Consider the following 16,129-nt stretch of genomic DNA (forward strand, 5'->3'; position numbering starts at 1 on the left):
CTCTACCTGCCCCCCGCCCCGCAGAGGCCCACTTCCCTTGACGGGCACTTGGTGAACTCCCCCTTTCCCTCACTCTCAGCTTAGGCGTCAGTCCCGCTAGTGTGGGGCCAGTGCCTCCCCCTGCACCCCCCAGCACCCCATGCCTCCCTCCCCTAGTTCTCTGGCCGGGGTCCCGCATATGCCTGCATATTTCCCGCGGCTGCCCACCCTAACTGTGAGCTCCCCAGAGCAAGAACTGTGTCTTCTTCGTATAAAACAAGGCCCAGAGCAAATATTCATTAACTGTTAAGTTTAATGAGCAAATTCATCTTAAATTTCACACATACCAAAAAATTTTTAAAAAGAAAGAAAATCTGAGAAGTATTATTGATGTTGTTAAGAACAAAACAATCCACTTTCTATAGAATCCTCTTGGCCTAGGTTTCCATTACATTAAAAAACAGCCAACTGAGTGAATACTGTCCTACTCATGCCAAGAGACAAACCTTAGTAGGTTTAGTAACTCACACTCAACCGCTGCCATTGATGAACCTAGCCTGCCAATTGACTCCTTGGGAATCACTAAAACATTCACAAAACCACACTTCACACCGCGTGGAAGTGACCATCTTTCATCGAAAACTGTTCACAGCACAGAGGTTCAGAGTTGACATCTCAAAGTTTTAATTCTAAATAACACACAAAGAAAGTAAAGATAGGTTCACGATGGGCACTGGTATCCTTTATTTAAAAACACCTGACAGGGCTTCCCTGGTGGTGCAGTGGTTGAGAGTCCGCTTGCTGATGCAGGGGACACGGGTTCGTGCCCCGGTCCGGGAAGATCCCACATGCCGCGGAGCGGCTGGGCCCATGAGCCATGGCCGCTGAGCCTGCGCAGCCGGAGCCTGTGCTCTGCAATGGGAGAGGCCACAACAGTGAGAGGCCCACGTACAGCAAAAAAACAAAAAAACAAAAAAACAAAAAACACCTGACAGGGGCTTCCCTGGTGGCGCAGTGGTTAAGACTACGCCTGCCAATGCTAGGGGACACGGGTTCGAGCCCTGGCCCAGGAAGATCCCACATGTCGCAGAGCAACTAAGCCCGTGCACCACAACTACTGAGCCTGTGCTCTAGAGCCCACGAGCCACAACTACTGAAGCCCGTGCGCCTAGAGCCCGTGCTCCGCAACAAGAGAAGCCACTGCAATGAGAAGCCCGCGCACAGCAATGAAGACCCAATGCAGCCAAAAAATAAATAAATGAATAAAAATTAAAGAAATAAAATGAAATAAAAACACCTGATAGACCTTCTGTTATTTCCTTTCTTGTTAAGATCCAGGGAAGTCATCTTTTGGACAAATATTCCAAGAGAAATGCCACACAGTATCAGTCGTTCATCTGCAATCCAGGAGGAAACAGCTGCCCATCGAGATGAGTCCAATAGGAGCTGTGAACCCACCTCTGCATCAGGCCCGGCAGAGAAAACAGGCCCAAGGCCAGCACCAACACCAAGATCTCTCTTCCCTCAAAATTTAGACCACCACTGATGCCCAATCCCCTCTTTCCTCATTATTTAGACCAGCATTGACACCAAATTCCCTCTTTTCTCCATAACTTAGACCACTGAGGGTTAAGTGAATATTAATTACAAAGTATTTCTTAATTAACAAAAGAAGGGAAGCTTTTTTTTTTTTTTTTTTGCAGTACACAGGCCTCTCACTGTTGTGGCCTCTCCCGTTGCGGAGCACAGGCTCCAGACGCGCAGGCTCAGCGGCCATGGCTCACGGGCCTAGCCGCTCCGCGGCATGTGGGATCCTCCCGGACCGGGGCACGAACCCATGTCCCCTGCATTGGCAGGTGGACTCTCAACAACTGCACCACCAGGGAAGCCCGAAGCTTTTGCTTTTACAATAAAATGGTTAACTGACATCTGATGAGTTTAACTGACTAGGTCTCAGAACAACAAACTATGTTGCTTAAAATGCAGTACTTACAGCTATCTACTTACAGAGCCTTGAATAGGAAACTCTTAATTTTCAAATAAAATTAACTAGCCAGAGGATAAAAGTTCAGTCAGAACTGCTGATCTGAATTTTCATTCCCCAAACAACATTTTATAAATTGTGGGGAAGGATACAGGAAAAGAGGGATAAAAACAAGCATCTTCTCCGAAGTGGAGGGCAGGTGTCTGCAGGTTCTTCTGCGTCCTGCCCTCACCTGGTGAGCTGCCCGGTGACAGAGACCCTCAATATGCCTTCGTTTCCTCCTTCTGCCAGAAGAGGGTAAAAAGGCAGTGCAGAGCAGCTAGAAAATGCTATCAACATGGCAGAGTAAGTCTGTAGTCTGGATAAGGTCTCTGTCCAGACCTAAACATTCATTTGGAAGCATTTTCACTGTTAATTCAGACTATGCCTACCACAGACACAGTTACAGCTCCCCACTCCTTCTAAAAGCCACAGCCGGATGCAAAGTGTTACCTGAAATCTTCTTAAAATAAAAATAAATGCATTTTGCTTGCAAATCCTATAGTTTAGCACATTCTCTGGGGTTCCACATAATTTCAGAGGTTTTAATCTGGTATGCACTTTGAAACAACAGCAGAAATGTTTGCAATAATTTGGTCTGTCTGAATTAAAAGAATCTTCTTAAATGCCTACATATCAAGAAAAAGAGAAGAGGAAACTGAGTTTGGTAATTCCTAAAAGAAAAGGTTGATTTTCTCATTTGAACTTTCAATTTGCTAGGCTCTGAGTTCAAAAGAGCAAAGTAAAAACTCAAGTAAAATTTCTTTGCTAGTTTTACTCTCTGTTCACGCTATAACATTTTATGTGGAAAACAGGAAAGTAGCATAATCAAACTTGTTCTTCTGCTATTCCCAAAGGACAGACTCATTATACTGCTTTATAAAAGCTTCTAGTATAACTAAGACATTTTCCCCTGGGAGCAAAACTGTGGAACTGTCTACACGTCCAACCGCTCTCCCATAAACACTCTTGATTATGCCAACACACACTCTCAGCAGTGCCCACTCCTCTCACACAACCTGGAGGGTCGAGGGGAAAAGAGAATGAGCAGAAGCAATGTCAACTTTAACCGCTCAAATACTGGGATTTTCAAGTTTGATAACAATCCTCCAGGCTTTAAAAAGTATATATATGTCCTTATGATCCTGTAATATTTTTTGTATTGCTGGTTTAATCTATAATTATGTGTGGCTTTAGTCCTTAAAAAAACAGAAGAACTCCCCATTCTTTTTTGTATACATTTGAAAAACAAGTCACCTTTTAGGTCATCCTCTAGGACCTGGATGAGCTGATGGCCTATAGGTGCTTTGTAAAGGTGCCACACGGATGACATGACTCCCCAACTGCCCATCACAAGACCATCGTTCTCCTGAAACTCCCACAGATTCCTAGAATGTCTGCTAAGTGAAAACGAGGAGAGAATGACAAGGAAAAAGGACCGTTAACCTTAACTGTTAAAGACTGCCACAGGCGTGGGCTCTTCTCCAGAGCTGCAAACCAGTGAGACACGAGGAGGAGAGCGGAACAGGATGTGCCTTCCTGCATCTTTCTGAGTTCCTTCTATTTCCTAATATATATCAAGTTTTATGGTGATCTAACCTAATCTTATCATTAGGGAAACTAAAAAACGGAGACAGAATTAAAATCAGTGGTAAGAATGGGTATGAAGCCAAGGATGGGCTGAGGTCTGAGTTGATTTCAGGGTTTCTCCCTACTTTTGGCCATGATGCCATTGAGCTGCCTAAATACCATATACTCAACTATATAAAATACATGTAAGAGTGACAGCGACCAACCACTCCCTAAAGAGGCACCCTCCAACATTCCAGATGAACTGGAGTATCCAACAGATCCATTATCCAAATCTTGCCCATAATTATGATCTTTGAAGTATGAAGCCATCAGTTCGGTGCTGTGCTTTGGCTCAGACCTCCAGGGTCCACAGCTGTGCACCTGCAGGAGCCCTAGTGCTGAAAGTCAATGACCGTGGAGTTAAAGGCAACTTTGATTCTAAACCTCACTCCAAATGAGTGGGCTCCTGCCTGCCAGTCAGATGGGGCTTAGAGACAGCTGCTTACCTAGTGGGATTTGAGAGATCATCGCTCTCCCTCCCATGTCTGAAATTCAACCATTAGGGTAATCCTTTTCTAAGGAATGCCTTGCTAAATGCAAGTACTCCTGAAAAGGTAACATTTTAAACACACACTCAACACACAAAATATCGGTCACCTACTTCACCTGAGAAACCTGCCAGGTATGGCAAATGCCCCCTGAACAGTTCCTGCTCTCTCAGCCTAGTGGGGAGGAGGACCACTGGACAACACCCACGTGAACAGGGTGCAAGTCCAAACTGTAATAAGCTTAAGAATGAAAAGCACAAAGCATCTTCAGAGAGGAAATCTATTTTGATGATGGCATAAGGGAGGAATCTGGGGGAGTTAGTTTTCAAGGGCATGAGGGATAAAGAGAACTGATCAGAAGGATGGGTCATCTGTAAACATGTGGATGGACCTAGAGTCTGTCATACAGAGTGAGGTAAGTCAGAAAGAGAAAAATATCGTAGATTAACGCATATATGTGGAATCTAGAAAAATGGTACAGATGAACCTATTTCCAGGGCAGGAATAGAGATGGAGACGTAGAGAATGGACATGTGGACACAGGGGTGGAAGGGGGAGGGTGGGACACATTGGGAGCTTAGGATTGACATATATACACTACCATGTGTAAAAGAGATAGCTAGTGGGAACCTGCTGTAAAGCACAGGGAGTTCAGCTCAGTGCTCTGTGATGGCCTAGATGGGTGGGATGGGGGGTGGGAGGGAGGTCCAAGAGGGAGGGGATATATGTATATGTATAGCTCATTCACTTCGTTGTACAGCAGAAACCAACACAACATTGTAAAGCAGTTACACTCCTATTAAAAAAAAAAAAAAAAAAAAAGGATGGTCTGAGTCAGAAAAATGTATTTTGTATTTTTCAACATGGATTTGGTTTTTAAAGCAATGCAAGTGAATGAAATCACCTGTGGATAAAGGGGGCAAACCCAGCTTTGATGGCCTCCCACCAACAGAGCCACTGAGAACAGGAGCCAGGCCAGCAACCTGAGGCTTCCAGCAGGAATTCGACGGTCCAGGAGGAGCTTCAGGAGGGAGAAGAGAAAGGTCCCTGATGGAGAGAGGAAGGAGAGAGGGACACTTCTCCAAAAAAGCTGAGGTTGAAGTGGTGAAATGTTCTCCAAATGCAGGAAAAACAAACCAGGAAGTAGAAGATGAAGAAACAGAACATCAGACCCGGAAGTGCAACATCTCTTGGCAGTTCCAATAGAGGAAAACAGACATATGGATGGGAGAAAAATGTATAAACATGCAGGATAAAACTCTCCAAGGGGAAAACAGTCACCAAAAAGGAACAAGAACCACACTAGCACTCAACTCCGTCAGCACCCAGAACACTAGAGGAGGGTGGGGTTGGCTGAGACCGGGCAGTCGTGCTGACGACTCTTCCCTCTCCAACATCTCTAGAAGCCACCGCATTCTCGAGTGGACACTTTTTACCCTGAGGCACCGTGCAGACAGCAGCCTAGGGCGGGAGAGCCCGGCAGAACAAGCCACTCTCTGAGAGGACGAGGCTGTCGTGACAGCAGGGGCTGCAGGCAGAACCAGGAGCTGGTGCCGTGCAGAGAGGGCTCCAGAAGTCCGCAGAGGAGCATGCTCGAGGTCCTGGTGGGTCCAGGGCAAAGCTCAGTGAGGCCAGACAAGACAACCATGGGGAGCCCTGCTGACAGACCCGGGAGCTGCACAGGGCTCCGTAACATGGGGCCCCCTGGGGCCAGTGTGCAGAGACGTTGTCAAACACCGGCACTAGGGTGACAGCCCAGGAAGGCCCAGCCTCAGGAGCAGGGCCACTCTACCTCCTGAAATTCCCTATAAGGCAAGCCCTGAAAGGATTAGGTAAATGAACTGCCCGACAGGACAGAAATCAAGACCCTTCACAGATCCAAAATCTTCTAGAATACAATAAAAAATACTGGACATCAGAATAAGCAGAAATATGTGGACCCATTATAAGGAGGAAAAGTCAATAAACAGACACAGGCCCAGCAATGACAGGGATGATGGAATTAGTAGACAAGGACTTGAAAACAGCTACTGTGAACAAGTTTAAGGATTTAAAGGAAAACATGAAGACAGGGAAGAAAGAAATGGAAGATTGTTTTAAAAAGCTGAAAAACACAATATCTGAAATGACAATTTCACCGGATGGGTTACAGCAGATTAGACACTGCAGAGGAAAGACGCTGTAAATGTGAAAACAAGAGTGACCCAAATTGAAGCACAGAGAGCAGAGGCATAAAAACGAGCCTTGGTGCCTGAGGGACGCTGTGAGGTGTGAACCAGGCACATAACTGAAGGCCCAGAGTGACAGGTGAGAGAGAGAGAGAGAAAAAGTTGAGCACCATTTCATGAAATGTTGTTTTCTAAGTCAATAGGGAATAGAGATGGACCCAAAGAGCTCAAGAGTTGCAAGCAGAATAAACAGAGAGGAAACGACTCCAAAGCTCAGCTTAAACAGTGGCTGAAAACCAGCAGTCAAGAAGAAATCCTAAGGACAGCCAGAGAAACACACACTTGCAACCTGTGGACACCACAGTCAGAAGGACCATCGTCAACTCATGAGAAACACAAGCCAGAGACAACAGAATGACACCCTGAAAGTGCCCAACAAAAATATCTAGAATTCTACATCCAGCAGAATTATATTTCTGAAATAAAGAGCAGCAGAAATGGCGCACACAGAAGACCTCATCTCACCTATTAACTCCTTTAAAAGACAACTGGCTGGGACTTCCCTGGTGGCACAGTGGATAAGAATCTGCCTGCCAATGCAGGGGACACAGGTTCAATCCCTGGTCTGGGAAGATCCCACATGCCGAGGAGCAACTAAGCCCATGCGCCACAACTACTGAGCCTGCACTCTAGAGCCTGCGAGCCACAACTACTGAGCTTGTGAGCCACAACTACTGAGCCCATGTGCCACAACTACTGAAGCCCGCACAGCCTAGAGCTCGTGCTCCACAGCAAAAGCCACCTCGATGCAATAAGAAGCCCGCACACTGCAACGAAGAGTAGCCCCAGCTCGCCACAACTACAGAAGGCCTGCACGCAGCAACAAAGACCGAACGCAGCCAAAAAAATAAATAATTCTTAAAAAAAAAAAAAAAAAAGACAACTGACTGTTCAAAGGAAGGGTTGGAAAACTTGGCGCATAGGCCAAATCTGGCTTGCTTGCTTGCTTTTATACAGTCTGAAAGCTAATAATGCTTTTCATATTGTTTTAAATGATTGGAAAATTATCAAAAGAAGAATTTTCTGTGACACAGACCGATGACATAAAATTCAAATTTTGTGACATGGGAAAACTAGATAAAGTTTCACTGGCACAGCCACACCCTTCTGGACGTAGGTCCATGGCACTTGGCTCAGCAGGGCTCAGCAGTTGTTACAGACGATGGGGCCCTCAAAGCCTAAAATATTTATTATCATCTGGTCCTTCACGAAAAAGTTTGCCAACCCATGGTTTAAAGTAAAAATAAGAATCTTGTGTTATGGGGTTTAAAACATATGCATAATCTCAAAACGTTACCTACTATGTTTCCACTTATGTGACGTTCTCAAAATGACCAAAATGTTGAGTTGGAGGACAGACTAGTGGTCATCAGGGGACAGGGACAGAGGGCAGAGTACAAAGGGGCAGCATGAGAGAGTTCCCCTGTGGTGATGGACCCTTCCTGTACCTTGACATGGGATAAAACTGCATAGAACTAGACACATACCAAATGAATGGGTGGACAAAATGCTGAAAAGTGAATAATGTCTATAATCTAGTTAACAGTACTGTACCAATGTCAAATTCCTGGCTTTGATATTGTACTTCATTATATAAGATGTCATCTTTGGGGAAGCTGGGTGAAGGGTACATGAAACCCTATGAGCTATTTTTTGCAACTCCCTTGAGTATATAATCATTTTAAAAGTTTTAAAAATATACAGGGCTTCCCTGGTGGCGCAGTGGTTGAGAGTCTGCCTGCCGATGCAGGGGACACAGGTTCGTGCCCCAGTCCGGGAAGATTCCACATGCCGCGGAGCGGCTGGGTCCGTGAGCCATGGCCGCTGAGCCTGTGCGTCCAGAGCCTGCGCGTCCAGAGCCTGTGCTCCACAACGGGAGAGGCCACAACAGTGAGAGGCCCGCGTACCGCAAAAAACAAAAAACAAAAAACAAAACAAAACAAAATATACAGAATAGCAGGGAGAATGCAAGTACACTGTTGTAAGGTTGTTACAATACACATTACGTGGTATGATACTGAAGTCAAATTGTGACACGTTGAAGACATATATTATAAACCTTAGAAAAACTGCTAAAAAAACAAGCAAACAAAAACAGGTAAATCTAATAATCCAAGTCCAATAATAAGCCAATATAAAACAAAATACTAAAAATTATTCAATTAATCCAAAAAAAGTCAGAAAAGGAGAAAATAAGGGAAAAAAGAACAGAGCAAAGAGCAAAATGAAGACTTAAACCCATGAAGACATTACATGTACTGTCAATAAGTACATTAAGTGTAAATGGCCTAAACAGTCCAATTAAAAGACAGAGACTGAAAGACTGTATATGCTGCTTAAAAGAGACATACTTTAAATATAAAGAAATAGTTTATGAGTAAAAGGACAGAAAGAAGATACACCATAATCATAAGAAAAGTGGGGTGTGTATACTAGTATCAGACAAAGCCAGCTTCAACATAGGGAATATGATCAGATTTTCTAAAAAAGGGAAATCTCATAATGTTAAAGGAGCCAGTTCATTAAGAAACATACAGTCCTCTGTGTACATTCACTAATAACAGAACCTCAAAAACATCTGAAGTAAAAACTAACAGAACTGAAGGGAATAAATAAAAACATCCACAACAGTATCTGGAGATTTCATCACTCTTTTCTTAAAAACTATGAACAAGCTAACAGAAAGTCGGTGGAAGACTCTCGTAGCCCTCTTCGCAATACTGGCATTTATAGAACACCACGCTCAACTGTAGAAAAGACATCTCTTTTAGGTGCATGTGCAATAGTAAGCCCAGCCAAGCAAACAGCATAGAATACGCTTTACTATATTCATCATAAATAAACCTGCAACAGCAGCTTTTTATGTTTACATCCTAACAATGTAGACTTCATGTAGAAAGCCAAAAAGTTGAGAAAGAAAAAAGTGAGGGTCAGTTGTGAAGATAAGTTCAATCTGAGTAATTTTCCTGTTACTGTGGTTATCTAATAAAGTTATCTCTGTGGCTGTCAATAAACTGCATCAACAAAGTAGGAAATTTAAGTTATGAAGTTTATATATTTTAACCTCATTTAACAAAATACTCTAAAAATAATTCTAGGCAAGTATTATTCTATAACGTGAAATTTTTTCATGATGAAGATATCTTTTCTTTAATCATTGGAGTCAATGTGCCATCATTCATGTTAAGAAAGAGTATGGGCAGAGAACCACATAAGAAAAATAGAGAAATTATTTCAATAATATTTGGTTTCAAAGTTTACATAGGTTCTTCTGTTTCTGTCTTCAAATCAGCTTAAACATCTTTCTCATGTCCTCCTTAGGCCACATCAGTATCTGAACTCTCACAGCACCTATGGGAGAAGGCAGCACATGCTGGGTGGTGCTGGGAATCTAATAAAATCTGGGTGCAAAGAACCTGCCACTCCCTCTGCCCAAAAAAAGAATAATCTAAACACTTCAATCTGATGATTCTATCACCACCTTTAGATTATGTAAATGTTTCCTTTCTGGAATAATATTAATAGTAATGTTGGTAGGTTTGGAGATAATGGAGTTTAGGCAAATGGGCCACAGACATCCTTTCACCAGGACTTTTCTGCTTCAACCTTGCCCTGATAGTAGTGTGCTAGACTCTGTTTCTCATCCCAGCACCATCTGATCAGACCATGATGTTCCAGCAGCCTGCCTCAGGTCAGCAAGGCCTTGCGGAGAGGTAACTGCATGCATTAAGCACCACTAGTCTGTGCTACAGAGTGCTCTCCGACACTCCCAATTCCCCCAGACTGTTCCTAACAGAGGGTTACAGGGTCTGATTAATTTTATTCCTGGTGTTAAAGGTCCTCCCAATTTTACTGGCCTAGCCATGGACAGTCCTCTCCTTATACTCTTGTTCCTACTGTGAAATTGAAATACAGATGGAAAAACATAAACTTAATTACAAAAACTCCAAAGGAAAATTTTGTTTGTATTTTAAAATATGATGTACTAGATTATATAAATCATTTTACGAAACTCGCATTTTGAGGGAGAGTAACTAGACGGCTGTCTTCTAATAATAAACACACCCTACACTCCTACAGGAGGAAAGGGTTTTCACATTTTTTAAAAAGTACGAATCCTTTTAAGGCATAAAAATACAACATTTTAGGGACTTCCCTGGTGGTCCAGTGGCTAAGACTCTGTACTTCCAATGCAGGGGGCGTGGGTTCGATCACTGGTTGGAGAAATAAGATCCCGTATGCTGTGCGGCCAAAAAAAAAAAAAACCTCGACATTTTACAGAAACAACGCACTTCTTTTTTAATGAATACTGGTCAACTGCTTGCTAATTAGATATAGACGTCCCAAGGCATTTACCCGTTATTCTGCACAGATGTGAGTGGCATTCTCCATTACAGATTTCACAGAGAAACAAACCCCAAGTCCTGAAAGAATGCACTCTACTTTGTCTGGCCAGTTCTCAGAATTCAGCTCCACGAGCACAGTCACTGCGAGACCACGACTCACCTTCGCCATCCCCCAGCAAGAGGGAGTATACCCGCTGCCGCACTGGGCGGTAGATGAAGGCCTGGCTGGGCAGAGCTTGGTCCATCGCATCCTCCAGGCTGTTGCTGCATTCGACCTCCCCGCTGCTCATGACGTTGTACACCAGGTAGCTCTCTGCCTGGACGTGATGTGCTCTGGCGACCTGCCGGAAATTTAAATGCAACTGGTTTCTCGCTGAAAACAAAACAGTGACCTTTAACAGGAAATCCAACGCCTCTGAGGGCCCAGAAATTGTGAGTAACTGTCACTCGAACTCATGACGTCAAGCTGGCCTCTGTGCTTCCTTTCCTTTGGGCTTCCAGCTCAAACTTTCTGTTACTCCTCTTTTACTCAATTTCCAACCACCTACCAGACTTGTCATACTTCCTTCTGCCGTCATTCATCATCCTGTCCACCTGACGGAGAGATGCTACTCAGGGCTCCAGCCGCCCCCACCAATCTCTCCTCTCTCCAACCCACCCTTCACCCCAGCGATACTCTGCCTTCCTGGAAACAGAGGCCCAATCAATACCTCCTCAAAGCATCTGGCCGGCTACCACAGGTTCTTCAGCCTGAGAGTCAAGGGAGGCCCCGCGGAGGCCTCCCTCTCCTTTCCCGCGTACACCATTGCCCCTCGTGGACTCTCTGGGGCCCAACCTCCACGGTTCTGCAAGAACCCTCTCTGTGCTCCGGGAAACTGACCTCTTTCGGCCCTTCCCAACCAGCCACTTCCCCGTCTCCGCCCCTTTGAGGGTCCCCTAAAGCGTCATCTCTCCATAACCCTGTCATCCTCTTTGAGCAGGAACTCACCTACCCCTGGCCTGATGGGCTCAAGCTCACATTTACCCTACACTGGTTACCTGGCCTTACCTCTCCTATTAAACCATAAACTCCTTGGGATTAGAAACTGCATCACATTCATTCAACTGTTCAGGAATTTTTTATTGAGCAGAAACTATGCACTGGGCACTCATTTCTTTCTACTTCGAATGCAGCACAGTGGCAGCACATGGTAAGTGATGAGATGGATGATTTAAATGGATACCACTTTCTCATTCAATGAGTAGTTAAGAACAGATGGCCTATAATATCCTCCACACAGGTTTCATGCTCCTGCAAAAACATTCTTGTTACTGCAGGAATAAATTCATCCAGATTACTCTTCAAAATTTAAATCCAGCCTACCACTAATAGCCCTTAAAATGTGCTGCCAATAACCTGGAATATCAAAACCTCCGTGTGTCGGTGTCCCGTTGTTATTCATACACAGGAAGCAGCTCAGTCACGCCCATTCATTATTGTAGACTTGAGTCCTAATCCCTTTAACGCCTCACTTCCTTCATATGTAAAATAGGTTTAACAAAGGTGCTGACCTCACAGAACTATTGTGAGGATTAAATGTGTTAATATAGGAGGCCGGCACACAGTGCATGGCCAATAGTATCGTGATAACTACTGCTCTCGGGCTGGATGGACTCGAGTGTCTGAGTGTCTATCTCGTGGCTAAAATTTCTTTAAATCAGGATGGCAGACAAGCTAGCAACTTTAAGGTCAGCCAGGGTTCCAGAAGAGTTATTACTTGATGCTCTAACCAATCAAAGATCATTAGAAGTAACCTATTTCTCTATAACACCCCTTTTGATACAGAATCTAACAGAAACAATATGGTTAGATATTTCATGATCCTTTTAAGGTAGAATACCTTCTAATTTATTCTCCTATTCCCTCTTCCATTTCTTACTCTTCTTTTATTTCATAAGAGTTAGTATTTTGACAAATTTATGTATATAGCTATAATAAATTATATTCACTCTACCAAGAAATCTTCAATTTTGGCAACTCTATAGAATTTGAGATGTAACATTCTTTTCTGGGTATACACAGGGTTTTCAGAGAAGTTCTCTACAAGCATAATATTAATTCATTAATTAGCTCATCACCTCAGCATCTTTTTCTCTCTGCCCTTAACTGTAGATATTATATAGCATTCCACACTTGGAAAAACTTAACATATGCACCTAACCTGAAAATTCTAAAGCAAGAATTCAGTTTATCCAACAGTGTGTAACTCTGGAGGAAACAGCAATGGTTGTGGGTGTGTACTCAGGATATTGCTGCATCCAGCAACTTTGCACCTAAGGATTTCTAGGGTGACTATGTATGGTCAAAATGCACACATTTGAATTTTGGTTACCTATTGACAGGGATGGAAGACTCCACTGCAAAAAAAATTTTAAGGAAAAATTAAGGGAAACTTAAGAAATTTCAAAATTGTTTTCAGGGCTTCCCTGGTGGCGCAGTGGTTGAGAGTCCGCCTGCTGATACAGGGGACACGGGTTCGTACCCCGGTCCGGGAAGATCCCACATACCGCGGAGCGGCTGGGCCTGTGAGCCATGGCTGCTGAGCCTGCGCGTCCGGAGCCTGTGCTCCGCAACAGGAGAGGCCACAACAGTGAGAGGCCCGCGTACCGCAAAAAAAAAAAATTGTTTTCAAAGGTATCACTAAGCTCAGTAAATGCGAGTGTCACTGGAACAGCACACTATCTGCCCTTACCCTCCCCCTGCCACCGGCAGACAGGCCCACCAGATTCTCCCGGCCTCCTCCCATCCCAGGCTCTTTCTGCCAAACTTCCTGAAAGAGCAACCCCATCCCCAGCTCCTGCCTTTTTTGCCTCCAAATGGCTCCCCAAATCCCTGTAATCTGAAATCCCCCAGGCCCCTGGGTGACCACAGCTCTCTGAGGCCACCCAACCCTCCTATGTGCCAATAGCCATTCTCTGCCGTGTACCCAGTGTTTCAAAAAACAAAGATCTGATCTGACCACACCTCTGCTTGATAGCCAATGCCTCCTTAAAGAGTGTAAGAACTAAGTCCTGAACTGTTTCAGCGCCCACGTGCTACCCTTGGCAGTCAGACCCAACCTGTCTGCACTCCCCTTGCAGGAGACTGGGTGAGATGGCCAGGACGCCTATGAGCACAGCGGAAGCACTGCAGGCAGTCAATATATATTCACTGTCAAGTCTATCAATGGGTACACTTTCAATCATGACATATTAGATTTGGGTGGGCACATCTACATACCTTTAAGATTTCAGGATCCGAAACCATAGTTATTTGTTGCTTGACTTCAGGCCCCATATTTAAAGGATCTTCTTGTTTAATTTCAGGGTTTGTACACAGGGGTGCTTCTAGGTTAAATTCAGGGTCCGTACCTACAGGTAATTTCTGCTTGGATTCAGGGTGTGTGCATAAGAGAACTTCTTGCCTGGATTCAGGGTGTGTACATAAGGGAACTTCTTGCTTGGGTTCAGGGTCTGTGTACATGGGAACTTCTTGCTTGGATTCAGGATCTGTACACATGGGAACTTCTTGCTTGGATTCAGGGTGTGTACACATGGGAACTTCTTGTCTGGATTCAGGGTCTGTGTACATGGGAACCTCTTGTTTGGATTCAGGGTGTGTACACAAAGGAACTTCTTGCTTGGATTCAGGGTCTGTACACATGGGAACTTCTTGCCTGGATTCAGGGTGTGTACACATGGGAACTTCTTGCTTGGATTTAGGGTCTGAACTCATGGATAGTACCTGCTTGTCCAAAGTTACTACACCTTTAGGTTTTTGGAAAAGCCATGGAGATTTCTGTCCTGGCAAAAGATATGATGCCACTCCTTTATAAAAAAGAGCTTTGTTTGGCCCCAAAGGTAACATCTCTTCCAGCTTCTTCTCACCTCGATGCAACCGAAGAACTTTAGATATGTGGTCTGCTACAGCTAAGATAATGTTACCTTTTTTGTCAAAGTTCTCTTTCACAGAGGTATAAGAAGACAAGCACTTGTAACGAAAGCTTTCAAACATGCCTTCTGGGATGATGTCGTTGCCAAGCAGGCAGGCCAGAAGAGGAAGGTCAGACAGGCTGAGACCCAGGCTCTGACAGAGTTTCTCTCGGCACAGCATGATGGTGTCCAGACTGTCCAGGGAGAGCTCACTGATGGAAAAGTAGGGACAGGTGTCATAAATTAAATAGTCAGTGTCTTCTCCAAGAATCCCAAGACAGTTGTTCTGGAGGCCACAGGAAGCCACCTCATAGTCGGCCTCCTGTAATGAACACAGAGTTTCCTGACCCAGGGCCTTCAAAGCAAACTGAGTAAATATGGCCAGCCCTGAGGGGATGAAGAACATGTTTCTGCCAGGCTGCTCCCTGTGGGACTTGATATAATGGAAGATCTTGGCTATCTCCCTGTTGTTCTTGAGTCTTCGTTTCACCCACTCGTCTCTCTTGCACTGCTCCACCATGCCATCAAAGAAGAATATCAACTTGATGCCAACAGCGGTGAAAGTTTTCACAAATTCTCGCAAAGAAGCAAAGTATTCCCGCCACTGGCCACCACAGATCCAAGATTCCGGCGTGTACCAGTATCTGAGGCAACACATGGCGTCGACCACGATGGTAGGAGTCCCTCCAGGATGCCTGCTTCGGTGGTGTTCTGCCAGCTCTTTGAAATTTACTACCACACATACATGTGGGCAGCTACTTCTCACAAATCCCTGTAAGCCTCTCACACCCATAACTGACCTCCTGGAAAGGAAAAGACATGAGTACTTATGGCGTTATCACCAGACATATGGCGCCTTTCAGAGCAAACACAGACAATATTTAACATTCACTCTCTGTCTCCAGCATGACACAGAGCACGTCACGCTGGTCAGGAGCCTGAAGAGGCTTCCCCGGACACACCCGTGGGGCTGCGCCTGCGAGTGAGGTGCTGAGTCGGACTTCCACCAGGACAGCACAGGGCAGCACTCTTTTAAGATTGTCACTAAGACTATTATTAGTCAAGAGGTTTCTCAACAAAGTTCGAAAACAGGTTTAACGATTTCAAAGAAGTAATACTGCCCATCTAGGAGCTCAAATAGAAGTTAATTTTGAAAACCTAAAATGTAAAATTGATACGTGCAACACTGATGTTTCTCAAAATGATTTTGCTGAGTGAAAGCTGGACCAAGGAGTGCACACTGCGTGATCCCACTTATGTAAAAGCCTAGCCCATTGAGAGCTGAGCTCCGCGCCGTGGCAAGAGCCCTGTGGTCGTCTGCAGTGGGGCAGGAGGAGACAAGGACTGACAGAGCGGAGACAGGGTGATGGACACATTCACCACCTTGGCTGTGGGGATGGTGTCACGGGTGAACGCATGCTCAACCTCTCGAATCATACACTGTACACACGTGCAGTTTCCTGTGCATCAAGTGCATCTCAA

General features: G+C 44.7%; 1 protein-coding gene across 4 annotated transcripts in view; it reads right to left on the reverse strand.

Annotated features, from left to right (window-relative positions):
• The window catches only part of FAM120B (family with sequence similarity 120 member B), a 62,554-nt gene that overhangs the window by 35,834 nt on the left and 10,591 nt on the right, over positions 1 to 16,129 (reverse strand). For all 4 annotated transcript variants that reach the window (XM_082634231.1, XM_082634228.1, XM_082634229.1 and 1 more), the window contains exons 2-3: positions 13,956 to 15,450; positions 10,857 to 11,037 (exon numbers count right to left, since the gene is read on the reverse strand). In XM_082634231.1, coding sequence (XP_082490357.1) covers positions 10,857 to 11,037; positions 13,956 to 15,440 — 1,666 coding nt within the window. In that variant the 5' untranslated portion in view covers positions 15,441 to 15,450. The remainder of the gene's footprint in view (positions 1 to 10,856; positions 11,038 to 13,955; positions 15,451 to 16,129) is intronic.

This window comes from Mesoplodon mirus (assembly GCF_964341445.2).
Source record: "Mesoplodon mirus genome assembly, chromosome: 10".
Taxonomy (NCBI): domain Eukaryota; kingdom Metazoa; phylum Chordata; class Mammalia; order Artiodactyla; family Ziphiidae; genus Mesoplodon; species Mesoplodon mirus.